Below are 27,097 nucleotides of genomic sequence, written 5' to 3' on the forward strand. Positions count from 1 at the left end.
TCTGTCTGGAGGTCTAATCTATATGACTGGCCCCGGGAGGACGTAGGTTTGTCCTTGATGGTGTGGGGAAAGTGGGAATGCGTTATTCCCCTATAATTAAAGTTTGGGTTGTGCATGATAACCTACCCGGTGTGTGGTGGTGGAGAAGGCGTAGGTTGCCTATGCTTGAGCTCTAATTTCCGTATGTACAATATAGGATCCATATCGACCCTCTCCGGCATGGCCCAACGTAAGTGATGAAATGGAATTCAGTAAAGCATTTTCGGTACACAGTTTAAATGTTATTTTATTTCACACAAAATGTACAAGTAACAGGTGAGATTTCATTCTAGGATTTCAAGTCTGCACTGTGGGATGGAAAGAGCGGAGAGAGTAATATTGCTGTTCTTGTAGTTGCTTGCTCTTTTCTATCGTAACACCAGCGATTCCACTATATACACCTCAGACATGGGGCTGTTGGAGCTTGAAATCGAAAAGAAGTACAGCTGTGTGCAGCTTGAGAGGACTTCAGTGGTACCATGCCACGAAAAGCATGGGGCGTGTGCTGAGAGTTCCCAGCCTATGAAGGCTGTCACCAATGCTCTTTCATATGTTACACTGGAGGCCTGCCGAGTGCCTGCACTGCTTCATGGTATCGGTGCCAGGCCGACAATGAGTGCTCACCCCAAGTTTACACACGCTAGTTCGGTTTCTGTCTACTTCCCGCTACATACCTAGGCAGAGCTCCTGGTGCCTAGAGTGCAGCAGGTTGGAATCCTTTCCCACATTCTGCGCCTAGCGGGCTAGCAAAGATCTTCCTCCTGGGAAAGAAGAACTCTCAACCCTAACATTGTCAATATCCCCTCTCTACACCATTAACCATCCGGATAGCCCTATGCCTCTACGAAGTTTGAGTGCTCGTAGCTGCCTACCCACTCCATAATCTGTAAGTAGTGCCCCACCTCTCTGTTGAACTGTGAGCAGGGCTCTGCCCATTCAGCAAAATGACTATAGCCCTACCTTCACATAAACTGTGAGCAGGGCTCTGCCCATTCTGCAAACTGAGAGTAGCATCACTGTTCCATAAACTGTGAGCAGGGCTCTGCCTATTCCGCAAACTGACTATAGCCCTACCTTCGCATTAACATCTAGGCAGGGCTCTGCCCGTTCCACAAACTGACTAAAGCCCTACATTCAAATAAACTCTGAGCATGGCTCTGCCCATTCTGTAAACTGATTGTAGCATCACAGTTCCATAAACTATGAGCAGGGCTCCTCCCATTTCGCAAACTGACTATAGCCCTACCTTCACATAAACTCTGAGCATGGCTCTGCCCATTCTGCAAACTGAGAGTAGCATCACCGTTCCATAAACGGTGAGCAGGGCTCTGCCCATTCCACAAACTGACTATAGCCCTACCTTCACATAAACTCTGAGCATGGCTCTGCCCATTCTGCAAACTGAGCGTAGCATCACTGTTCCATAAACCGTGAGCAGGGCTCTGCCCATTCCACAAACTGACTATAGCCCTACCTTCACATAAACTCTGAGCATGGCTCTGCCCATTCTGCAAACTGATTGTAGCATCACGGTTCCATAAACTGTGAGCAGGGCTCTGCCCATTCTGCAAACTGACTATAGCCCTACCTTCACATAAACTCTGAGCATGGCTCTACCCATTCCACAAACTGACTATAGCCCTACCTTCACATAAACTCTGAGCATGGCTCTGCCCATTCTGCAAACTGAGTGTAGCATCACGGTTCCATAAACGGTGAGCAGGGCTCTGCCCATTCCACAAACTGACTATAGCCGTACCTTCACATAAACTGTAAGCATGACTGCCCATTCTGCAAACTGACTATAGCCCTACCTTCACATAAACTGTAAGCATGACTGCCCATTCTGCAAACTGACTATAGCCCTGCCTTCGCATAAACTCTGAGCATGGCTCTGCCCATTCTGCAAACTGAGAGTAGCATCACCGTTTCACAAACTGTGAGTAGGGCTCTGCCCATTCTGCAAACTGACTTTAGCCCTACCTTCACATAAACTCTGAGCATGACTCTGCCCATTCCACAAACTGACTATAGCCCTACCTTCACATAAATTCTGAGCATGGCTCTGCCCATTCTGCAAACTGAGTGTAGCATCACCGTTCCATAAACTCTGAGCAGGACTCTGCACATTCCACAAACTGACTATAGCCCTACCTTTACATAAACTGTAAGCATGACTGCCCATTCTGCAAACTGAGTGTAGCATCACTTTTCCATAAACTGTGAGCAGGGCTCTGCCTATTCCGCAAACTGACTAGAGCCCTACCTTCGCATTAACATCTAGGCAGGGCTCTGCCCCTTCCACAAACTGACTATAGCCCTACCTTCACATAAACTGAGCATGGCTCTGCCCATTCTGCAAACTGAGTGTAGCATCACCGTTCCATAAATGGTGAGCAGGGATCTGCCCATTATGCAAACTGAGTGTAGCATCACCGTTCCATTAACTGTGAGCATGGTTCTGACCATTCTACAAACTGACTATAGCCCTGTCTTCGCATTAACATCTAGGCAGGGCTCTGCCCGTTCCACAAACTGACTATAGCCCTACCTTCACATAAACTCTGAGCATGGCTCTGCCCATTCTGCAAACTGATTGTAGCATCACGGTTCCATAAACTGTGAGCAGGGCTCTGCCCATTCCGCAAACTGACTATAGCCCTACCTTCACATAAACTGTGAGCAGGGCTCTGCCCATTCCGAAACTGAGTGAAGCCCCATTGTTTCATACAAGCTGAGCATCGCTGTATCCTGCCACGAATTGTGAGTGTTCGCCAGATCGTTGCCTAAGCTACATTGCATGGCTCCGCACTTTGTCTAGACTGATAATAATGGCCCCACCCTGCCATAAAATATGCACAAGGCTGCACTTCCCTTAAACTATAATAGGAGTACCATATGTCCATAAACTGAGAGCATGGTTTACCAAGGATGGTCCTGCTCCCCCCTGAATTGTGATAAGGAAGGCTCTTCCTCTCTCTGGACTCTGATAAGGACTCTGCACCTTCTGGAATCATGTAAGGAGGACCTTCACTGCTGAGCTCTGCTATGGATGGGTCTGGCACTTGCACAAACAAGGCGGTTCTTTGCTCTGTTTCCTCTGCGGTCAGCAGCATGGGTTGCCCAGACTCCCACTCTCCTCTATGATAAGCATGACCAGTTTCTTGCCAGAGATAACAAAGCAAGGCCCTTATCTGTTTCTGCAGTGACCAGTAGGATGGACTTCATCCTGCGACAAGCAGATGTCACCATTCCACCGGTGATCAGCAAAGTGGCCTTCCGTGATATACAACATGGGCCCTGTGTGGTGAGCAGGCTCAGTGCCTCCACTCTATGCAAAGTGCTATGCCTCCATTATATAAGCCCATGTCCTTCCCTTCTTTAAGTGACAAGCAGGATGCCCCTCCCTCCCCTCTGTAAGTAGGATGAGCATGCTTCTTGACACACTAGGCAGAATTGCTCCCTAGTATTTCTCAGTGACAGTGTCTGCCAAAATCCCACACCAGCCCTTTTGTGCCATGTGAAAGATGTATCCACAATTCCCTTTGAGTACAAAGGTTACAACATCATTCTTATTACCCCAAGAGCATCACAGCCATGCCAAGAACAACCCACACTGCTCCAGTCACGTCAAAGGTAGATATGGTATCGCTGGGACCAGCCCCACCTGTCTCCGGGAATGGAAAGAAAGCAATGACTTTATCTGAAGGGCAGAAAAAGCCTGTTTGTGCTGAAGTTGAAACAATATATTTTCTCTAAATGTTTGTTTTCAGTACAAAATGAGGATAGTGGCGTTGATTCTTCATATGGTCTTGCTGAAGTCCACCCTGGGGATGTGTGGCTCACTGCAGGAGCGCGCGGATCTGCTTGGAGGTGCTGTCATCGTTGAGGTGTCGGGTGGTGTACCTGGAAGTAGAACAGGCACTGTCAGGTATGGGACTTTTACAGTGGGACTTGGGGGGGGGGCAGCAGGCTAAGGTGACCTCATGCAGACTCATGGTGTCTGGGGCGGTCTCACTTCTAACCTAAGACTGCGACGGGAGAGGCACTGTGGTCTTAAATATAGGACAGATAGTTTTTCCAGGATCTCATACTTACTTACTCACCCATACTTACTCTGAAGAGGTGTTGCGCCGCGGCCAGGGCGACTGACTCCGGAATCTGGGGATCATGGTTCGATCCCCGGCGCCGGCAGCAGATTAGCCCAGCACCAGGTGACTCTGGGTAATAGCTTGTTTAATCTTCCCGACGGCCCTCAGCGCCTAGAGACCCTTAGGGGTGATTGTTCGCGCTTTACAAATGTGGATTATTATTACTCAGTTACAGACTCCTGCTAATAACACATAGTGTCAGAGGTAGTTTAACCTCATACTGAGCAGCAGTGTTGGTCTGGTTAACCTAAGAATGGACAAATAGTTTCAAGGGGGCAGGCTGACCTCTTACTCAGGACAGATAGTGCAAGGAGAAGTAATAGTGCAAGGTGAAGTCTGATGTCATACCGAGTGCAAGTACTGTCAGGGGCAGCCTGAGTTCACACTCAGAATAGATCATGTCTGGGGGAAGTCTAACCTCTCTGACTGAGGAGAAACGGTGTCGGGAGAAGGCAGATCTCATACCGAGGACTTGTAGCACTGGTGGGGGCGGGGCAGTCGGCGTCACACAGAGGCTAGATAGCCTATGAAATCCTAACGAGGACAGTTAAAGTGGGACATCAGCCTGACCTTAGATTTGGTACAGAGAGTGTGAACAGACAATTTTACCTCATCCTGAGGAGTGGTAGTGCCCGGTGGCAGTCTGACCTCCCCCTGAGGAGTGGTAGTGTCCGGTGGCAGTCTGACCCCCCCCTCCCCGAGGAGTGGTAGTGCCCAATGGCAGTCTGACCTCCCCCTGAGGAGTGGTAGTGCCCGGTGTCAGTCTGACCTCCCCCGGAGGAGTGGTAGTGCCCGGTGGCAGTCTGACCTCCCCCTGAGGAGTGGTAGTGCCCGGTCGCAGTCTGACCTCACACGGAGGCCGGATGGTGTCCGGGGAAGTTTGACTTCTTACTGAGGACAGAAAGTGTCAGGCTAAGTCTAAACTCATCTGAAGCAAATCTGGGCACTTGTCTCCATCTCCAATCAATGTAAAACACAAAATAATAATTTGATGTAAAAAATATTCCTATAATGATTGTGCTACAGGCTTTACACTCAAAGATAAATCGCCATTATTCACTCAGCCTACCGCTTGTCATTCACTGGAGGCAGAACCCACAATGAGACAGAACCCTTACTCTTAGAATTGTTCAGTGTTGATACAGAGGCATCTGATAGACAATCGCCATTCGGGATAATGTTTATTTCTGGTGGATACTGTTTATTTCTTCTCACTGCAGATTCATGGCCTCAGAATATTCTCTAGGTGCCAGACTGTTTTGTCAATTTTTTGTTGCGGTGCGTCATTAGGATGCATTGTGCAGTTCCACGTTAGATTGGTGCCACCCCGGATGTGTCAGAGCGGATTTGCATTTAAGCTCCACCGTTGTGCCCTGATATCAATTCATTTCATGTTGCTCCTTCTGACCAGGTCCGAAGCTCCCCTTCCCAAATTGTCCAGACCAGTCTTCCAACAACTCCTAAACTTTTCACAGCGCACCTGGAAACGATGTTCCCACTGAAATGTACAGAATTCACAGAATTCAAGTAGGGCTGCAACTACAGGAAGATGATACCTGCCACGGATCAAGACGAGTAGTGAATTTGGTGCCTGGGCACAGGAAATGGATCAAGTTCACGTGAAGTGTGCACCCTCATGCAGCAGAAGGCCATTTGATTCTGGCGGGTGAAACTGTATGTCACCGAACAGAACAAGAAGTCGGGGCTTTCGCGTAGACCATGCTTCAAGAAACAGTTCTTGACCCTTATTCCTGTGGTCCACTCTAAGTCCTCTGGTAAGTCCAAGTTCAAACACAAGTACAAAAACTAAAGTAGAACTCAATCCCATCCTGCCACTCCGACGACAAGGAGAATGCCAAGATGTGAGTTACACTCGGTTGAGGTCCACTGTCACTGAACTAATTCCTTAAATGATTCCTGCTGCACCCCAAGTGGCCTTGGGCATAGTCAACCCGCAACAGATCAAGGCCTTTTAAGAGGCCATGTTGTAAATATTAAGTGTGCAGCGGATCTCTCCTGCAGGCCTTCTGTCCCCATGGAACTGCAGAAGCCTACACTTGACTTTCTGCCGGCAGGTCCCTCCCTGGTGCTGTCTGTCCTCTTGGCACCCATTACTGGGCCTAGACTTACTGCTACTCAGACCTCACGATCCATGCAGGTTCCTGCCACCGGAGCCAGAAAATGATCCTGTAGTAAAGCCCATGTCTTACACTGAAAAGATGTTTGCCTGGACTCGATCAATGTCCTGCTACTAAATTACAAAACCACAACCACTTGTCATGCAGCCCGACTCTAGCTCTGTGCATCTTCTGTGCCACAGCTATCAGCAGAGGCTCCATTATCTTTTAGGTTCAGATTCTGATCCTGTGCCAAGATAGGTTGCACCCCAGGATGTTGATGATGAACTATGATGAGGGGGATGTCTTGCTCCCCCCCCCCTTACACTGAAGATGCCTTATACCTGGATTTGCAATATGCCAGTGGCCTTGACACTTCCCTTGAGACATAGCTTGACTTGGCCCGTTGACCAACAACCCAAGAGAGTGCCGCCATCGCAATGGTGGTGGCTCGGCAGGAAGCCAGGGTGCTAGAGTTAGAGCTGCCCTCCACTGAGACTAACATACATGCAGCCCGGGCCAGCAACTTCTGAGTGAGCCCTTACTTCAGTTCAATTATGCCCTGACAGATACGATGATATCTTCTTGGTTGAAACCATGAACTTGTCCACCTTTGAACAGGCAAGTGGCCAGATGTAATAGACTGGCACCTGGTGGTCTCGATTTTCTCACCAAGCCCCCTACTCCAGATAGAATTATTTTACAGGCCTCAGCCAGTAAAGTGAATATTAATTAATTTCCCACCACTTTTCCAGATAGAAAATCTAAAAGTATTGACGCCTCTGGCAAACATGTTTTCTTCAGCAAGTCTGGCACTGCAGCCTATAAAAGTGGACTGTCTGTTGAACTGATACACCCATAACCTTTGGGGCATTCATTGCTAGTAAGATCTTGCTGGCAGTCCCAGATGATCGAACCTCTTTGGTCAAAACGATCCGTGATGGGCAGCATGCCGCTAATGATGTTCTCTGATCAGTTCAGATACCACAGATTGCCTTCGCGGGCAGTTGGTATCAGTGTGGTCCTTCATCACCATCCCTGGATCAGGTCCACTGGGTTCTCCAGTAATTTTTGTCTTCGTGGGTGGCCATGTTCTTTTGATGGGTCTCGCATCTTCAGTAAATAGGTAGACTCTACTTTGTAACGCTTTAAAGACAGAGTCATAGCACGTTCCTAGGGGGCTGTTGGCCCATGCCAAACACTTCCCATACCAGTTTTGGAAATTTAGAGTTTACTCCAGATGTCTGGCATATAGACAGAGCCATCCTTCTAAACCAGTGATCCAACAGACAGCCCAGTTCTATTGGGGCCGCATATGCAGCAGGGAACATGCGAGTGAGGAGGCTCACCAGTCTTCCAACTCCACCTCCCGTGCTACAGCAGCCAGTGCACCACTTTAGTTTGCCCTCAGCTGCCCCAGTGGAAAGCAGGATTAAGCAATTCCTTCCTGGTTGGCATTCCATCATATCGGGTAAATGGGTTTTTGCAAATCATTAAAAATTGTTAAATCCTCCTATATCGGAATGGGTTTCAGAAGACTATTTGTCCATACTGTTACACAAGGTATGCCTCTTGCTCTCAAAAGGTGCTGTATAAAGGTTATTGGAATTGAAGAAATGCGGGGTAGTTACTCTTGCTAGTTTCATGTTCTGAAAAAGTCCTGTCCCCTCACTGCATTCCTATGAAAGGACAGATTCAAAATGCTCCCATTTTCTCAGATCCTGTGTGCTCTAGACCAGGGCAACTGGATGGTGTCTTTGTACTTGCACAACATGTATCTTTATGTATCCGTCCTGTGGTCTCACAGACGTTACATGTGGTTCAAGGTAGGCCAGGAGCATTTTCATTTGCTGTGCTCCACTTCAGCCTCACCAGTACCCCTTGGGTGTTCACTAAAGTGATGGTGATGGTCGCTGCCCATCTTTGGAAGTTGGGAGTTGTTGTATGCCTGGACCTTGATGACTGGCTTCTGAAGTCGGATTCACCACAGTCCGTTGTAGCCCACCTCCAGATGATGGCTGACCGTTTAACATTTTTGGGCTTCAGCATAAATGAGCCAGAGTTTCACCTGATTCCTTCTCTGAGGCTTCCATTCAGGAGTTCAAGGCTTTCCCTCCGCAGCAATGCGCTCAGGACATTCAGGCTATGTTCTTGATATTTCAGGTTTGCTAATTAATCCAGGTGATGGTGGTTCTGAGGTTTTACAGCGTCTTAGCCTCGTACATCATTATGTCAACCATGCCAGGTGGCACATGTGAGTCCTACAGTGGAACTTGGTCACTGTGGGTTCAGTACCGGAGCCACCTTTCCAACAAAATCCAGATCTCAGGGGTAGAAGCTCAAGATCTTCAGTGGTGGCTGACTGGCTGCAGTCTGTGTTGCAGCAGGCCACTCCTTCTTACCCACTCAGAGCTGATGGTGGCTAGGAATGCATCACTGCTAGATTGGGGTTGGGGGGTGGAGAGTCACCTAGGGGTGGTGGCGGAGAGAAAATTCTGGTCTCCAGTAGGGAGCTGGCTCCACATCAATCATCTGTCAGTGCGGGCCATTTGTTTGGCCCTGAAGATCTTCCTACCACCCATTATTGGGAGGCTGGTGCAGGTACTCATGGGGAAAAACATAGCAATGTGTTACTGCAACAATCAGGGCAGAGTTAGGTACTGTGCCAAGAGGCTGAGCATCTCAGTAGGGGACTGGAGCAGCAGAACATCTATCTTGTCACCAACCACCTGGTGGGGTCCATGAATGCCAGTACGAACAAATTGAGTAGACGCCACCTAGCAGGTTACAAGTGTCATCTGCATCCTGAGATGGCGCAGGGCATCTTCCACCAGTGGGAGAAACCCTGGCTAGATCTTTCTGTCACCATCAAGAATGTATAGTGGCAAAAATTTTGCACATTGGAGTTTCTGCACAAACACTTGTTAGGAGACACATTCTGGGTGGAATGGAGCAAGGGACACCTGAACACCTTCCTATTGTTTCCTCTCCTGCTCAAGTTCTGAAGAATGTCAAGAATGACCCAGCCCAAATCACCCTGGAGGCCCAGAATTGGACCAGGAGAGTGTGATGACCAGCACGTCTGTGCATGAGTATCTGTCCTCCAATCAAACTGGCATTTTGGGTAGACCTCTTTTCTCAGCAACAGAGACCGGCATGAAGATTGAGCTGCAGTAAATGGCTGCTTTTGATTTACCATCTAAAGCAGTGGATATCATGATTGCTGCTACCCGTCCACAAAATCCATTTATGCCGGGTGCTGGGACAGATTTGTAACCTGGTGCCATTCCCGTAATACAGACCCCTTAAAGACAAAGCTGTTGGATGTCTTTTTATTTGTTTTGTCCTTAGTCCCGCATGGCCTTGCAGTGGTCACTGTGAAAGGTTGCCGGCCCATTCGGCCTTATTATGTTTGTTGGACCTACTGTCCTTGTTCAAATCACCTATTGTAAGGAGATCTATCAAAGGTTTGAAACACATTACCTCCCAAGTTGTTTGTGATGCCACAGTGGGACCGTAACTTGACCTTAGCATTCCTCATGTGTACACCCTTTGAGCCAATGCATAGTTGCTGTCTGTACCTCCTGACTTTGAAGACTGTGTCTCATTTCAATTACGAGTGAACTACAGGCACTATTTGTCCAACTTCCCTATGCCATCTTTTCCCCAGACAAATTGGTGCTAAGGACTTGGACGGCCTTCTTACCAAAAGTCGTGACTACCTTCAACTTGGGCAGACCATCACTACCTGCATTCTTTGCTTCCGAGACACTATCTGGTAAATTGGGATGGAATGCCTCGCTGAAAGCGTCCAAAGTAAGGTTGCGCCATGGTCTATGCACCTCTTTTTTCCGTCCTATGTTCACTGCTAAGCCCGTCAGGCACGGCGATTGAATAAAGAACATAATCATAGAATGGTCTGTCTATGTAATAGGGTCCGGAGGGTTACAAGTCAGGTGATCTATGTTAGAAAAGATTAATTCTAGCGAGTGGCCCGCCAGATGTGTTGGGCCTTTAACCCTCTGAGTAAGTCCTATTAAGTCTAGACTAAAAAGAAGTTTATTAACTTCAGGATTGGTGAAATCTTCCCCATGAAAGTTAAAATCGCCCAATAAAAGGAATTTATTGGATGCGAGCACATGCATGGCTATTTGTTCTACCAATTGATCAGTGAAATTGGCCCTAGAACCTGGGGGACGATAGATCAACGCTCCATTCCAACTGTCGGTGATATATTGATCTTAAAGATCCCCAGTTCCATGCTGCTATTACTTAGGGTGGAAATCCAATTCACATTAAGGGAATTTTTAAAGGCAGTGGCAATGCCCCCGCCCGTTTTTTCTTCCCTGTCCCGGTGTATACATTTATAACTGTCTGGAATAGCTAAATTTATCAATGGTAATGCTCTTTCTGGTGAATACTGTAATAGCGGATTTCTCATTCTGTGGAGTGGCCTCTTTCATATCTAAAAAGGTCCCAAGTTGTTTTTCGGCACATTGTTACAAGCAATTGTTGACGTTCTGCGCCGGAGGGTGCAGAAAAGGAAAAGACAAAAAACTAATGACAGAGTGCAGGAATGGCGTTTATATACGTCTCTCCCCTATCACTTCTGGGGCTGTATGGAGCCAACACGGAGCTGCATGACACCACCTAGCTGTGAGCAGGAGCACTGGTACAAAACAATGTCACCTGCAGAATTTTCTAAGGTGAGGAATCTGCAGTCAGAGTATCCACAAGAAAGAAGAGTGTTACCGAAGGTAAGTAACTTGTTTGTCTCATTGCAAATATCTGTGGGAGAGACACGTGATACTAAATCATTAAATTGTTACAAATGTGTAGCATTTTTTAGTATTACTGGCAAATTTATAAGAATATAATATGTATTTTAGAATATGTTAAGCTATGATAAGCATTTGCATTTTATTTTAAAAAATGTCTTTGATTAAATATTTGTCAGTAAGCTAGGAATGTTCTGGGGATAATGGGCTGGATAATGGCTGTGTGTCAGGATGTGCGATATTCAGTGGGGTTCACATGGTGAGCCAGTGCCCATCGCATGGGATGGAACACTGGGGGAGTCATGCAGTAGTTGGGGGAGCGGGTGGGGGTCATCAAGTGGACCCATGGTATAGGAAAGTTGTGGAATGCCAGTAGGGTCAGTAGGTGGTGGTGAGTCACGTTTTGAGATAGGTTAATGTTAGGGCTTGGGCAGGGGTTCATAGAGCCGCAGCCGCAGTGGCAGTGGTATCACATGGTGTGGTGAGGGTGCTAGGTTCTTCCTCTGGGATGGACAGTCAGGGCGGGGGTCACACAGTGAGGGTCTCATTGTAGGCTATTAAAATAGAGGCATACTGAAAGGCAATGATCTTACCTCAGAGCATTAAGAAGCCCGTCTGTGCTGTTTGAAGGTTGATCTTTCAAGACTTTGATACAGCCTTTCATCTAAAAGAGAAATAAACAAACATTAGGATTGAATTTGTTGACTGGTTTACTTTAGAGTGCACTGCATGTTCTCATTTCCTCTTTTGTGAGATTTTTTTTCTTTTTCTGTCCGTGGTGCTCTTCTCACCGGGTCTGGATACGTGATACCTGGGGTGAGTAGAGTAGCTAAGGATGAGTAACTTCAGCTGAGATGGGGGATCGGGCGCTCAGGACTCTGACAGCACCCATGGTATGCACACATGTGCGCCGACCCAGCTGTCGAGGCACCAAGTGTGACTCTGGAGAATGGGGAAGTACCTGTACAAAGTACTCTTTTCTATGCCCAGAATGATACCTTTAGGACTTACACTTCGACCAAGCTGCTCTCTTGCCGGTGACTTCCACGCCTCCTTCCCGTCTATTTGTGTTTAGTTAGATTTCATCATCTGTGAATATTTGACTCACTCTAAAGATGTGTGCAAATGAATCGAACATTAATGTGGTTGTAATGGGTGAAAATGTTATTATTTGTGAGTGAAGCAAGTAGAGTGCAAAGCCATAGGGCCTCTGTGTTAGAGCAGGTAGTGGTTAGTAGGGAGGCTGCCTTTGAGAGGCGTCTCCAATTTATGGATAAGAGACGACTTATTGGGATAAGCAGCTGTAGCATTGCGCAGGCAGGCGGCTTCTGAATTCCGTAATGGAGAAGACACTAGCATAGGGCTATATATGCAGAATATTTGTTAGTGTACTGTAGATCAAAAACTGGAAATCGTAAGGTGTGGAAGGGCGAGGCGAGAAAGACCAAGATGTGGACACGGCACACTCTGTATCGCCAGCAAGTGCTAGTAAGAAAGGAAACCTCTCATAGGCTCAGGATTACTGTGGGAGAAGGTACAATGGGCCACTCATAATCCCCCAGTTCCCTTCTTCTACTAGTTGGTCTTCTCTGGCCTGGGGCTGAGGATTTGTGTTCTGAGCCTCTGCTGGGGATTAACAAAGGCTCACAGAAAGGAGGTTCAGGAACTAAGAGGTCGCAGGAGCCCAAGATCACTCCGGTGAAGAAAGTAGACCCTTAGATGCTCCCACCCACAAAGCGGAGCTTACTTATGAATAGAAGCCATTGTTCTGTGCCCAGGAGAGAGTCTCTTCCTGGCTTTACATTGACACAACTCCACGGTAGGCAGAGTCACTTTGAAGGGACATCGCGAATAGCTCACTGTCTCCAACAGCATTGACAGGGGGTGGAAGAGGGAAGGCCGTACGGTCTCACGTCTGCAGCTGGATTAATTAAAGGGCCTACAGCATTTTCAGCTACAGCCTAGCGATGCAGGTCTGATCTGTGTCCACAAGGCGACAGAAAGATCGACTCGTCGATTGCCACATTGAGGGATCTACATTTGGCTGCCCAGTATGGACAAGCATTGGTATAGCCAATAGGTCTCGCCGTTAGGACCTCTAAAGTGTTTAGCCATGCAACACTTGATGTTGCACCAAGGATATTGTGCTGGGTAACTAGACACTTCTAAGGTCCCAAAGGCGAGACCTATTGGCTATGCCAATGCTTGTTCTTTATTGCTGGTGGATGGAAGGGCGGGGCCGGGGCAACATGGATAATAGATGGTGTGGCAAAAAAGCGCCATAATGCGACCAGCACTGGCGTGTCACACTGTACTTCATGCTGCTTAATATGTTCAAATACAGTGGAAGAGAAAATGCTGACTGCTGTAGATGATCAGCCTCAGCTGCGGATTTTTTTCCACTTCGCATAGGGACATCCGATGACTGAAGTTTTGTAATCAGCTGTTTCAGATAGTGAACGAGATTACAAAGCTATCATTGAAGACCGTGCTACTAATAGCACTCAGTGGGTACGTGAAATTAGTCACGAAAAGTAAACATTTGTAGGTATTGCACGTTAATGGGAAAGTGTAGGGTGGACATGTCATGGGGCAGAGGAGTAGCCCCCCAAAACGAATGCGTGGCAGAAAGACAGCCTCATGCAAAACGCGCTCTGCATCTATAGTACATTGTTGAAGGAGACATCCCGCTCATAAGGCATTTGGAAATCCCTGAAGGCGATATCTGGAAGAGAAGGAACCTGACTGATGGATCTCCAAAAAGAGTTGAAGATACCAAGACTGCTTATTATTAAGAAAATTAGCTAAAAGTTGTTTTAACATGTCACAATAGAGATGGATCTATTTGGGCTTTGAAAGGTCGACTGATTGTTTATCTATGGCTATTGTACTGTTTCAGAAGAATAATACCTACATATAGATGCTATGGCTACGATGTTCTGGCAAAACGTTTAATACAATGTGATACAAAGAAGGATCTCTGAAAAAACAAACAATCACTAAGCTAGCAAAATAAATTAAAAATCTGTAACCTGTATGTTACACACTATGCTGAGCAGCAGGTACATTAACACGGGGTGCTATGTTACAAGGAGTCAGAATTCGATAACTATACTGCACAGAGATCGCTCCAGCAATGCATAGCCACCAGAGTTACCTTACAGTTATTATAGCATGGAACTTGCTGGCTACACAAAGATCTCTGCTGGCGGTGCCTTAACCCCGAAAAGTATTTTAAAATGCAACCTGTTATCAAGTAAGCTAGAAAAGACTAAGCGTCACATTTGTCCTCATTGACAATTTCTTATGCCCAAGGTATTTAGAAAATAAATGTATATGATAACTGTCGGACTCTACTCTGTTTCTGCTGTCAGCCCTTGACCCCCAATTTATTAAATTCTGGATTATTATTTTCCCTATTTTCAGCACCAAAGTAACGACTCAGATGCAAAGCTCTAATATGCAGAGGTGCCGTTCCGGTGATAGAGGGTTCACAGTAAATGCTTTACAGGGGAGGTAAGCAGACCGACAGCTCGGAGGTGGGGCGCAAAAGAGAGCTCTCAGAATTAAGGGGCGCACAGTGACAAGTCGAGGAAACGCACAGTGACAATTCGGGATCGGAGGTAGCGCAAACTATCTACTGGGCATTTGGGAGACAGACAGACGTGCAGCCCTGATGGGACGTGCTGGATAACAACTCAGGGTGGTTGGGAGTGGGTCACGTTCAGGCCGGAGGGGACGGGGGGGGGTGAAACACAGTAACAGATGGAGAGAAAAACTAAATGACAGATCAAGGGGGTAAAGGGTGAAATTAAGCAGTGAGTGACAGCTCCAGAAGGTTATGATGGCAGTTCTACGGAACCAACTTAATACCCAAAACTAATAAGAATGACTGATGGCTCCAAAGCAGGACACACTTGTCAGTTCGGGGGGTTGCACACTGACAGGTCCGATAGATGGAGCAAACTACGAGTTCCAAGGAAGAAGACTACAGGTTATAAAAGTGGAGGAACAGAATGACAGGTCTGGGAGGAGGCACCAGACAAATGGCTACGTAAGGATGAAACTGACAAGACCTGTACCCTGGCCGAAAGTGGTACGGCCGCGAGGCCGCTAAAGTGAAAGAAAACAAGCTGCAAAAAGAAAAAAAAAGACGCGAGTGGTGTGCGTGCGACGGCAAAAGAGTAAGCAGTCTAGCGAGTGGTGTGCGATGTGCACGCACCATGACGAGAGAGGAAAGCCAGATGGCACCTCTGCTCGTCATTGTGCGCGTAACCGCACGCTCTATGCCAGCCAAAAAGCTGTGGTCCGCTTTTTAAAGCCCAAACACTAAATGTCTCGCCAGAGCAGCGCATACGCTGGCTTAGGCAAGACCTAAAAAAGACTGCTTCTTTACGAAGAGACAAATGGGAGAGGTCCCCTCACAAAGTGCCGTGACCTGCACATGAATCGGACAACAGCCTTGGTGTAAGAAGTAGAAGTAAATCCAGTGAGGAAGCATCTGGGCAGAGGGCTACCAGAAATATGGCCTAGTTGCACACAGACTGTAGATGTGAATAGCTTTTTAACCTTATATAAGCATGTTTGAACCGTCATCAGATGGACTGTTGCCAACAGCCGTACTTTTAGTGCTCACCAAAAAAAGGACTCTCTGTGGACTTTGATTAAGTAATTTTGAAAAATAACCATGCTCTTAAGGCTGCTTCCCTGAAACATTATAGGTAGTTTACAAAGGTGGTGCTTCACACCACACTTATTCTATTTCTAAGCACTGTAAATAACAGATGTTGCTAATACCCAGTTTACGGTAGTAAGATTGCAGACCTTAGAAGCATTAAAGGCTGTATCTGCCTTGCTGGGATTCCCACTCATGACCTTCAGATCACTACATATATCCAATGGCTATAATATAGAAAACATAGCTTACTTTAGAAAGGATCATTACAATAAGATTAAAGCTCGGTCAATGCATCATTTGCCATAGTAGTGCCACTCTTGGAGGGATAAAATAGAGGGTGGTGAAAGCATTTTATGCCAATGGCCTATAAAAAAAGTAAGGCTGATCGAAAAGGCCTTTGTGCACTCAAGTGACATTAGTTAGGTTCTCTGATTGACACACACCAATGCCACGATCAGGCTCAGTGCATCAGTCAGTCCACTGCCGCCCCACCTGCCAAGCCCCTTTAGTGTGCCCTTAGTGGAGCACGGCCCCCAAGTTGGAGGCAGAATCCAGTGATTTTTGCTGGACTTGCAGGCCCTAATATTAAGACAGCCGCACTTTCCACCATCTTTGGATCATCTGATGGAGGACCATCTGTCCATCTTACAGCAGGAAGTGCAAGCCCCTATGACCAAAGGGGCCATTGAGAAGGTGTCTGCGTCAGAAGCAGGTCATGATTGTAACTCCTGCTACTTTCTGGTGCCAAAGAAGGGTGGAGGCTTTTGTCCTATTTTAGGCACATGCCCTCTCAGCGCCTTCCTCCAGAAGGAACAATTCAAGATGCTCACCCTGGCCCAGGTTTAGTCTCCCCTTGACCCTGGAGACTGGTTGATAGCTTGGACCTGCAGGACACTTATTTTCACATCTCAGGCCTGCAGGCCCACAGGTGCTATCTGTGGTCCATGGTGGGACAGAAGCATATTCAGTTCACTCTGCTCTCCTTTTGTCTCACAAGCGCCCTTCAGGTGTTTACAAAAGTGATGATGGTGGTAGCAGCACATTTTCGGATGTCCGGGGTCTAGGTTTTCTACTAATTTGGCTATTGGCTACTGAAGCGTGCTTGCTCCAGGTAGTTGTCACCCGCCTCCAGACTACGGCGAACATCGTGACATCTTTTGGGTTCACTAACACCATGCTGAAGTCACAACTGACTCCTTATCAGATGCTCCCATTCAACTGACCCATTCTGGACACAGCCTGGTTTTGTGCCTTTCCCCGGAAAGGAGTGTCCAGGGCATTCAGGGTATAAATCTGATCTTTCAGGCTTGGTCTTGGATTTCAGGATGTCTCTGAGGCTGCTGGGACTGGCCTCCTGTATCCTACTAGTGAAGTACGCCAGGTGGCATATTGTGGCTCTGCAGTGGGATCTGAAGTCTCAGTGGGCCCAAAATCAAAGGGACCTCTCCGATCATGTCCAGACCTCAAAAGAGACTGCAAATGACCTGCAGTGGTGGTTACTTAACTTCAATTGGATCAGTGGCAGATCCTGCTCCCTTAGCCACCCAGCAGTGGTAACAGATGCATCCCTTCTGGACTGTTGAGGCCACCTGGGAGAGGTAGACATCAGAAGCTTCTGATCTCCAGTGAAGGTCCAGTTCCACATCAACCATCTGCAGCTGAGAGCCCCCCGCTTGGTGTTGAAAGCCTTCCTGCTATCCATCAAGGTAAGTACAAGTGCTCACAAACAACACCACTGCCATGTGGTACTGCAACAAACCAGGCAGGTGGGATTGTGAACCCTGTACCAGGAGGCGATGCACATTTGAAAATGGCTGGACCAACAAGGAATCTTCCTTGTGGCAAACCACCTGTGAGAGCAGGGGGGGGGAATCTTTGAACTTCATGGTGGATGAAGTTAGCCGTTGGTACCTAATGGATCATGAGTAGCAGCTACACCCAGAGGTGGCACAAGATCTCTTCACACATGTTGAGAACCTTGTATCGATCTATTTGCCACCACCAAGAACGCATAATGTCAACAGTTCAGTGCATTGGAGTTCCCAATAGGTCTTTCTCTTTGAGACGTTTTCTGCCTTTGGTGGGATTCAGGACTTCTGTATGCCTTAATGCCAATACCTCTTGTGCTATGAGTTCTGAAGATCAGGAGCAACCAGGTCCAAGTATTCCTAGTGGCTATGGATTGGGAATGGAGAGTATGGTATGGAGCTCCTGGGCATGAGAATCTGTCCTCCCATTAGGCTCCCCCTCCGTGAGTATCTGTTTTCACAGCAACGAGAAAAGGTCGTACACTCCTGCCTCTGCAATCTTCATATTCATGCTTAGAAATTGAGCGAATTGTAGTTCCAAACGACGGACATAGTGACCGCACTTCCCTGTGATGTTCCCTTGTTGTGTATGAAAAATAGTCAATCTGGTTGAGTGTGCACAAAACTACTCCAGTACTCGCTGTCATTGAGTGCCAACTGCTATGCATACAAATGAGGAAGTCAGACTTTTTGAGTGGTGCACCGCTCGTTATTGAGACAAGTGGTAGTCAATGAGTCTTATGATGTTAAAAGTCTTGAATAATTCTTTATTTTCTAAAAATTGCCAGCCAACGCGTTTCGTTCATGAAAATGAACTTCTTCAGGGCATGAGTTCACGTTCCTGGTTCAGGAAAACAGTAGTGTAGGGTGGTAGTCCGAGCTGCACGAGCCACCTTCGTAACGGCCAGTGTGCGCTGTATCTGAGAGTAGGGCTGGGTGTTGAGCTGTACGCTTATCATAGAAGCGGACAGCTCAACATCCAGCCCTACTCTTAGAAATTGAGCGTTGGCAGGCTAACATTTTTGACGTTCCTCCAGAGGTGGTTGATATCATCTTGGCAGCCAGGCGTTCTTTCAACAAAACCTGTATACCCCAGTCATTGGGACAAATGTGTGGTTTGGTGCTGCAGGATGACAGATAGACCCCCCTTCAGACCAAGTTATCTGATGTTCTTTTGTTTGTTCTCTCCATTGCCTGGCCAGGCTTTGCTTTGGGCATGGGTCATGAGTACGTTTCATCTTTTTGGGGCTTCTAACAGTTGCCGAATCAGGCCTCTATTTAGATCACCTATTGTGTTGTGTTTTATGAAAGGCTTCTCCTTTTGTTATGCCACAAAGGGATCTTAACCTGGTCCTCACATATTTGATGTGTACTCCCTTTGATCCTCTGCACATATGTCCTTTGCGTCTTCTCTCCCTCAAGACCGTGTTCCTAGTTGCCATAACAGTGGCACAGCAAGTTCCAACCTCTTTTTCAACCCGCTGTATATCACCTTCTTCCCAGACAAACTTGTTCTGTTGACTCATGCATCCTTCCTTCCAAAAGTAGTGTGGGCGTTCCACATTGGTCAAACCATCACCTTACTAATGTTCTATGCTCCATCTCACCCCTCTAAGGAGGAGGAGAGATTCCAATGCCTAGACTTCAAAAGAGCACTGACATTTTTCATCAATTGTACTAGAGAGCAGCAAGTGGTCAATCAGATCTTTGTATGGTTCACTAGAGTAAAAATGGTCAAAGCCATGCAGATATGGACTTTATCTCACTAGATGGTTCTCTGCATGCACTGGCCAAGAAGCGGCTCCCAGAAGGTCTAAGGGCTCATTCCACCAGATCCAAAGCTGCGTTTGCATGTAAAGTTTCTTTGCTAGACATTTGATAGGCTACGATGTGGGCATTCCTCCATATTCTCACAAAGCACTAGTGACTGGAATACCAGGTTCGCCAACAGTGGCATTTTGCCCGCTCTGTCCTACAAGACGTTTTGGTTTGAGCTGATTCACAGACCCACCTCCGCATAGGTAATCCTTTGGTATCTATTTAAAAGATGAGGAATATGCGGTTGGAAATCTTTATAAATATAACCCCTTAGCTTGTTGATACTCCTTCTAGTGGATACTTTCTAACCACAGATTTCTCACTGACCCTCCCATCATCCCCGTTTTGTGAACTGGACTATGTCCAATAAAAGGATATAAAGTCTAGGAATCTGGACACTGGTTGATGTCATTTTTCTGTTGAGGCTCTGCGTCTGGGGGTGCGGTCAGCCTCAAAAGCACCTTTTGTCAGCGCGTGGGAGTGGTGCCTATATTGGCTCTGGAAGTCATTTTCGGAGTGTAACGGTGTCTGTACAAAGCCACATGGCACCACCTGATTGCACACTTAGGAACTACTCAAAAGTTTCCAAATCTAGTCGGACACCTGGGGAAGTTTTCAAGAGTTGAGAAATCTGCAGTTAGCTGACAGGCAAAACCCTCTCCTTTAAATATTAGCGTAGCCCACAAGGATGGCTGCAAATACTGTTATCATTTCCCTGCAGTGACAGGACCCTAAAATGTTTCTTCCTTGTGGCAGGTCCAGCTGTCCTATGTAGAAAACCAGAGCACAGATTAAAATACTAATACTATATATTGAGAATAGAACTAACTTGACAAAATAAACAACATTTTAACAAAGTTATTAATGATAATGGCCTAAAGTGCACCTTAGTGAATGTCTGTGCTAGAGGTCAGGTGGGTGGAAGAATATCCCCAACAGTGATTGCTCTTGACACCATTTTGCAGTCCCAAACAAATTCTGGGAATCTAATTATTGCCGGAGATTTTAATTGTACCTTCGAACCTCTTGGTTTTGAAGATGGTAATCTCACGTGTGATGAGGATTCAGTTTGGGGTATCCTGTCTTTGACATTAGATCCTGTCAAAAATTGGTCGGCAGCCGCACTCCAGCTAAAGGCACATACAATGGAGTATGGGCTCCGGGCAGTCAATGGTAGGTCCAAATCAGATCCTCAGGGCAAATCCACGTATAACATGGGTAGTAAACATAGCAGGATAGATTATTTCATTTTAAATGTTAAATTGTGGCCCAAATTGATCGACATGGAGGTACGATCTAGGACAGAGAGTGATCACGACTCCCTTCTAGTACAGTTGGAAGTCCTTACGAAAGAGAGAGTAGACACTAAAATAGAGGACGGAACACCAGCTTTCTCAGTTACCAACAATAGTCGTAGAGTTAAGTGGGATCAGATTATAAATGACGAAGCTAGATGCTCTCTGATTAGGCAAATTTTATTAGATACCCTAGCTGTTGTCACCCAGTTAAACTTAGATGCTGCAGGAGTTAACGTTCAAGAGGTAACAGCACATCACTTAGCATTGGTTAAGAAGTTGAGGTCAATCCTTTTTAAATCCGGCCCAAGTCAAAATTGTACTACTAATAAAAAATACAAGTCGGCCAAATGGTACAACGGCGACTGCAAGAGGGCTTTTAGAGCTCTATCTTGTGCAATCAAAGAGGGGTTAATCCCAGAAATAAGGAGATGCCGTGCGGCATATAAGCAAACCCAATATTTAGTGAAGCGGATGTTTGATGAGTCTCTTTGGAGGGATTTGTTGTTATCTTGTAGGGATAGGACCTGGAGTAAATTCTGGCATCTAATTAAATGGGGAAGCGGTATCGATAAGCCAAATCCGGTAAACCAAGTATCCCCGGAGGACTGGGTTATCTTTTTTGAAACCCAGTTTGCCTGTCCCAATTCACCGATTCCGTTTTCCCTCTTGTCTGACTCTAGAGTGGGGACATTATCATTCTCTTATGCAGAGGTGGAGCATGTATTGGATGGTCTACCGACCGGAAAAGCACCAGGCCCGGACGGGATCCCTTCTGATATATTTAAAATTGAACACGTAAACTGGGTTAAGTATATTCAAATACTGATTAATGGTATCGCAGGAGGCGCCCCATTACCCGATTCATGGCTCGGGGCCGAAATCATCCCTATTTATAAGAAGGGTGATCGGGCCCTGCCATCTAATTACAGGCCCATCAGCCTGATCGACACAACTCAGAAGCTGGTGGCCAAAATTGTACTCAATCGGGTATTAGAGTGGATAGATGAAAATGACATACTATCTAATTTCCAGGCGGGTTTCCGGAGCCATGTTTGCACTATTGACCAGGTCTTTAGATTTATGATGTTGTATTGGAATACAGTAGTGCTGGGTGGTGGTGTCCTATATGCAGCTTTTGTGGATCTTAAATCCGCCTTTGACCTGGTTCCACGAAATAAGCTCTTGGAATCCCTGGAAAGGGCTGGGATGCCATTACAGATTTTATCGTTTATTGCAAGGCTCCATGGAAATAACTCAGCTTGTGTGAGATGGGGAGGGCAAGGGGAGACTACTAATAGTTTTAAAGTGGCTAAAGGTGTGCGGCAGGGCTGCGTGCTAGCCCCCACCTTATTCTCCCTTTTTATTAACAATGTCGTCCCCTATTTTACTGATTACCCCACGGACGCCCCCACACTTGATGGGTTAAGAATTCCGATTTTAATGTTTGTGGACGATACCCTTTTATTGTCCAAAACTAAATCTGGCCTCCAACGTGCTCTGGATCGCTTCCAACTCTTTTGTAGCGATAATGAGTTGGAGGTTAACGTTGGGAAGACAAAATTTATGGTCCTACATAAGAGGAGAAAAATCAGTACTACATTTAGAATGAATAATGCCCCTATTGATCAAACTGATTTTTTTGCATACCTAGGGGTGACTCTGTGACGGAGACCTAATTGGAATCATCAGTTGGATCTCTCAGTAATTAAACATAATCAATTAGCGGGAGTCCTTCTAAAAGAACACAGACCCTCCCTAACTAAACCCATAGCTCCAGTAATGAAGTTGTATCATGGGATGGTTAGAGCGTCAATACTTTACGGTGCGGAACTCTGGGGTTTTGAAAACCTGCGACCCCTGGTACTTGCCCAAAATAAGTTTTTGCGATCTCTTACTGGTTTACCCCTTTCTACACCCCTAAAACCATTGCTGCAGGATTTGGGTTGTGTGTCTTTTGAAGAGACAGCAGGGTTTAGACCATTGGCGTACTGGAGACGCTTGTGGACCACCCCAGAGTTAGCACCTTACGCTTTGGCTCCTAAATATCTTATAGGGGTGGACAAGTCCCGTAAAATCCCTTGGTTGCATAACATCAGAGCAGTCCTTATGGCTATGAATCTAGGTCATCTTTGGTTAGATCCAGAAGGGACTCCCTTCCCATCGAAGAGTGAGCTCAAGAGACTGTATGTTCAGATGTTTCAATTTAAGTCTCACGCCCAGATTACTAGGGATTCATTAACTGATCTCTTTATGGACCATAAGGTCGATTATTCATTGGAAACCTATTGGGACATTATTATTGGAAACAGTGATAGGAAGTTGTACCATCAATTCAGAGTTGGAAGTTTACCCTTAAAAATTTTTACTAAAAATTGGGGCAAAAATCAGGGTTTAAACACGGACACTTCCTGTCACTGTTGCCCAGGGATCCCTGAGACTATTCCACATGTGTTATTCGTCTGCCCAGCATACAGAGCTCCCCGTATGAAGTGGATCAAGCCCCTGTGTAAGCAGTTAGGCATAAGTTCAGCGCAAACAGCTCTGCGTATCCTCAAGTGTGACACTAAGGAGGTCATTGTTGTTGCTGTGGCAAAGTTCTGGTCCACGTGTTGGGCTATAAGAAGGAAAAATCTGCAAATTTAAAGCTATTTTTATTGACTACTGTTATTATACTAGTCTTGGTGTATTTAATACTTGTTTTATGTAATTTATTGATGTGGCTTATACATTTGTTGATGCTGTGTCTTTTATGATTTTTAATCGAATAAAGACTAAATGATGATGATAACAAAGTTATTAAAAATCAAGTTTGATGCTGAATTCAGATTTTTAATAAATAGTAAGGAAAAATATCTTTCAGAAAGTTACCCTTTAGCTCCCTAAATTGTCAGAAGGCTAATTAATTATTATAAGCCTCTACCAGCTCTCAGCCTGTGCTCAGCTTTGAATAGGTGGGAAATGCATCCTAGAAGCATACAATAGACTGACCTGAATAGTCAGAGGTGACTTCTCTGAACTCCACACAATATGCAGAATAGGGGCTGTGTGCATTCTTAACACTACAGCATTAAACCCTGCTTGACAGGTCTGTGAGACACATCTAACAGTCGGGGTATAGCTGAAAGGGAAAGAACAGGATGCCAGGAGAATTATTGTTGAGTCCCTGTCTGATTGCTGAAGGACCCTGCTTTTTTTTCCTAGCATACATTTGTCTCTGTGTTTGTTGTGGGTACAGTGCCTGCCTCAAATTGAATTTTAGTGTTAGATGTGGGAGGACACTAGAGTTACCATAGTACATCCTCACACACACACCCCTAGTCCTTAAAGCCCAAGTTGAGTTAGGCCAAAGACTATTGCCATCTTGGGTTTGCCTGACATGTTGCATTTTTGGCCTCTGTGCAGTAAGGCAAATAGGAACTACTGTAAAAGTAGGTAGGTTAAGGCTTGGGAACTTTTACCATATTGGTTAGGGAGGGTTTGTACCAGATATAAATGTGACACCTCAGACACCTACTTCAGAACACTTTCTTGACCTGCGGAAGATCAGAAGAGGACTGGGTCTTCTGTTTGTGACCTAAGAAGAGCCCTGGAGGACTGAACACACTCTCTTATACCTAGGACAAAGAAGAGTCTTTGGCTGACCTCCTGTGTGGCTACAGGGAGAAAACAAGTGCAAGAGGCCTTTTCCTGGAAGTGACTAGTGGCAATTGGACCAGGACTAGAAACCTTGTGTTGGTCTCTGCCTGACACCCTGTGAGTCTTTAAGTGCCTCTCCCGTGGACCTGGGGCCTTTACAAGTGTACTTCTGTGGATGATTGGGACTTAAAGGACAGAGTCAGAAGGTAAAATCTTTGGCCAAGATTAAACCTGATTGGTATTCCATCACGGTCAGCCTGAAACTGCACCTAGGTCTCGGTCTACCACGACCATAGACTAGCATTGGTGCGGTGTGGTTTTTGGTGATATTTTCTCTCAAATCTTTAAAAACTCACATCTCCGGTTCCCCTAATGGAATTTTTGGTGTAATTTTATTAAATAAGTTTACTCTATTTTCCAAATTTTTTTGTTTTGCAGTTTTACTTTATTACTGTTTTGGAAACACATCCATACTTTACATATGTCCTTAATTTAAGCCAGTCTCCTCTGTGCAAAGGCTACAAATAGGGTGAGCTCAGGTTAATTTAGTGACCTTGAGGGCCCACCCTGACAAGGGTTGGGATTATCACTTGGGGTGGGTAGTCATCCACTCCAAATAATAATCCAATTTATTGCAGCCTATATTGATCATTGGTTTGTCACCATAAACTAAGTCAGTGCTGCTGTACTGGTTATATGCTTTCCAGTAAGGCAAAAAGTGCAATACAAGCACTCTGTTTTTTATTTGGAGCAGACAGCGTCTACCCAATAAAATGATGTACTCAAGGTAATAAACATGTGGGCAAAGCCCCTCTCTTTACGGTGTTTCTTAAAACTCTTTTTTCTGATGATCACATTAAGTCTAGCAATAGCTGTACTGTCAAGTTACAACTACAAAAAGGAGCACAATAAAGAATAATACCAATAAATAATTGAAAATGGAGGAGACAGAGCATATATCTCATGCCTTATTGACCAATGTCCCCTACAAAACTGAAAAAGGGACATAATCTACAAAAATTAGCAAACTAGGGCCAAGCCCCCACTGTACATTCCCTAAGGCTGAAAAACCAAAAGTCTCTATGGTTAAACAAGCATTGGCAAAAACAATGTGTCAGACTTTTAAAATGTGAGTACTAAGCTATTGTCTTTGCCAATACTTGTTTGTGAAGCTGTGTTAAATAAGTAAAAGAAAAAAATACTGGAGGAAAAGCAAATGCATATTTTATGGTACAATAAAAGTGAAGATTAAATTCTGTATTTTCAAGCTTTATAAATGGAATGGATTATGCCATGCAGGAAACTCTGAACAGAAATTCAAAATCATATTGCATGTGACGAGTCGGAATTTAAACGAAAATGCTTGCCTTTACTTTCCACACGACTAGTGACGGGAACAAATGCTGCTGCTGTTTGGTGTTCTGCAGACACTGGGGAAGCTCACTCTTCTGCCTGAAATGCAGGCTAAGTGCAGCAGCCTGCCCCTTCCCCAGCACTATAAATACCGCCTTTGTGTGCCAAAGCCTGGGCATTCAACCAACATGTGAAAGTCAGGAGATAAAAGGAAACCAATTCAGAAAAGGCTGCTCATTAGTCAAACTGTCGAACATATTGCTGTTGCTGTGCTTTCACAGATGAGCTGGGAGGTGTGTGGAACGATGTGGAGAGTGTGGGGGAAAGGGACGTGAGAGGGAAAGCACCGCCTTAGGGGCGGGGCAGAGCAAAAACCACAATCACTCCCATGGAGCGCTCAAAAGAAAGAAAAAAGTAGTTTCCCTTAAGTGACCAATGGAAGGTTAAAAGTAATCCATTAAAAAGGATAGTAAAGAAGCTATGTTCCAGGGGAAGAGCAAACAGAACAAGCGAAAGGAAAGCCATTGAATAAGAATTAAGACAAGACAAAAAATGATAAGCCATGGGCTGTCCCAATGCCTTAATTATTTCTATTGCACGCAATAGGTCTTTGAGAATAGACCGCTAAAAGCTGTAGGCATGGAGTTAGACCCAGCGGTTTCTGGCTGGATGGGATTCATCGAAGCCAGTCGGAATCCCCCGTCCTAGGTAGGTGTAAGGATCGGGTAGCGCGCGCCTGCATGGCCTACAAGCCCCAGAATGCTCAGGGACTGAAAAGGGGAGGAGTCGCGCAGTCATAAGGAGCGACGTTCGCACGGAACGTTGTGCGTAATTCCGGCGTGAGAGTTCGTTCCGGATTTCGGTGGAGAGGAGAGTTCGTCGGTGTTTCTTTGAGGCGTGGAGAGACTACGCTGGTTCCAGGCTCTGCCGCTTTTCAGGTGCACGTCCTGGGGTCGGTCCACGTTCCTGTGTCGGACGACGTCAGGGCTCTAGAGTTCCAGGAGACTTCCGAGGGGACCTAACAGATAAGTGTGGTTCTCGCTTGAGGCGGGGAGCGTCTCGCTATTTTCTTTGTTGTTTCTGGAGAATCCCGGTGGCCCGTTGGTCCCATGGTGTGTAGTTGAACTGTACATACAGCCAAGCCTGGTCCGAGACATTACTCCAGGAAGAGTGTGGGCTACGCTTTCTTTCGTATATTGGGGAAGTGCATTCCGCACGCGGTGACGTAACCGTGTTCTAAAAGACTTTGGGTGGAATCCATAATTCAAGGAATTAGAGTTTTCTATGAACCGTTGCAAGATACGCTGTGTGAGGCCAATGAACACAGCAACCCGTTTTTCCTAAGTTCTTTCAGGCAGCTCTGTTTCTACCAGTACACACATAATAAGGGGCTCTGGTCTTTCCCTTCATAATAGCCATGC

The 27,097-nt window shown here is 46.0% G+C and overlaps 1 protein-coding gene across 5 annotated transcripts in view; it reads right to left on the reverse strand.

The window, feature by feature from the left end:
• Positions 1 to 259: 259 nt before the first annotated feature.
• Positions 260 to 27,097, reverse strand: part of LOC146857737 (CYFIP-related Rac1 interactor A-like) — a 176,382-nt gene continuing 149,544 nt past the window's right edge. For all 5 annotated transcript variants that reach the window (XM_085648346.1, XM_085648349.1, XM_085648347.1 and 2 more), the window contains 2 exons: positions 11,679 to 11,749; positions 260 to 3,945 (listed from right to left, as the gene is read on the reverse strand). In XM_085648346.1, coding sequence (XP_085504472.1) covers positions 3,882 to 3,945; positions 11,679 to 11,749 — 135 coding nt within the window. In that variant the 3' untranslated portion in view covers positions 260 to 3,881. The remainder of the gene's footprint in view (positions 3,946 to 11,678; positions 11,750 to 27,097) is intronic.

Source organism: Triturus cristatus, chromosome 3_2, assembly GCF_964204655.1.
Source record: "Triturus cristatus chromosome 3_2, aTriCri1.1, whole genome shotgun sequence".
Taxonomy (NCBI): domain Eukaryota; kingdom Metazoa; phylum Chordata; class Amphibia; order Caudata; family Salamandridae; genus Triturus; species Triturus cristatus.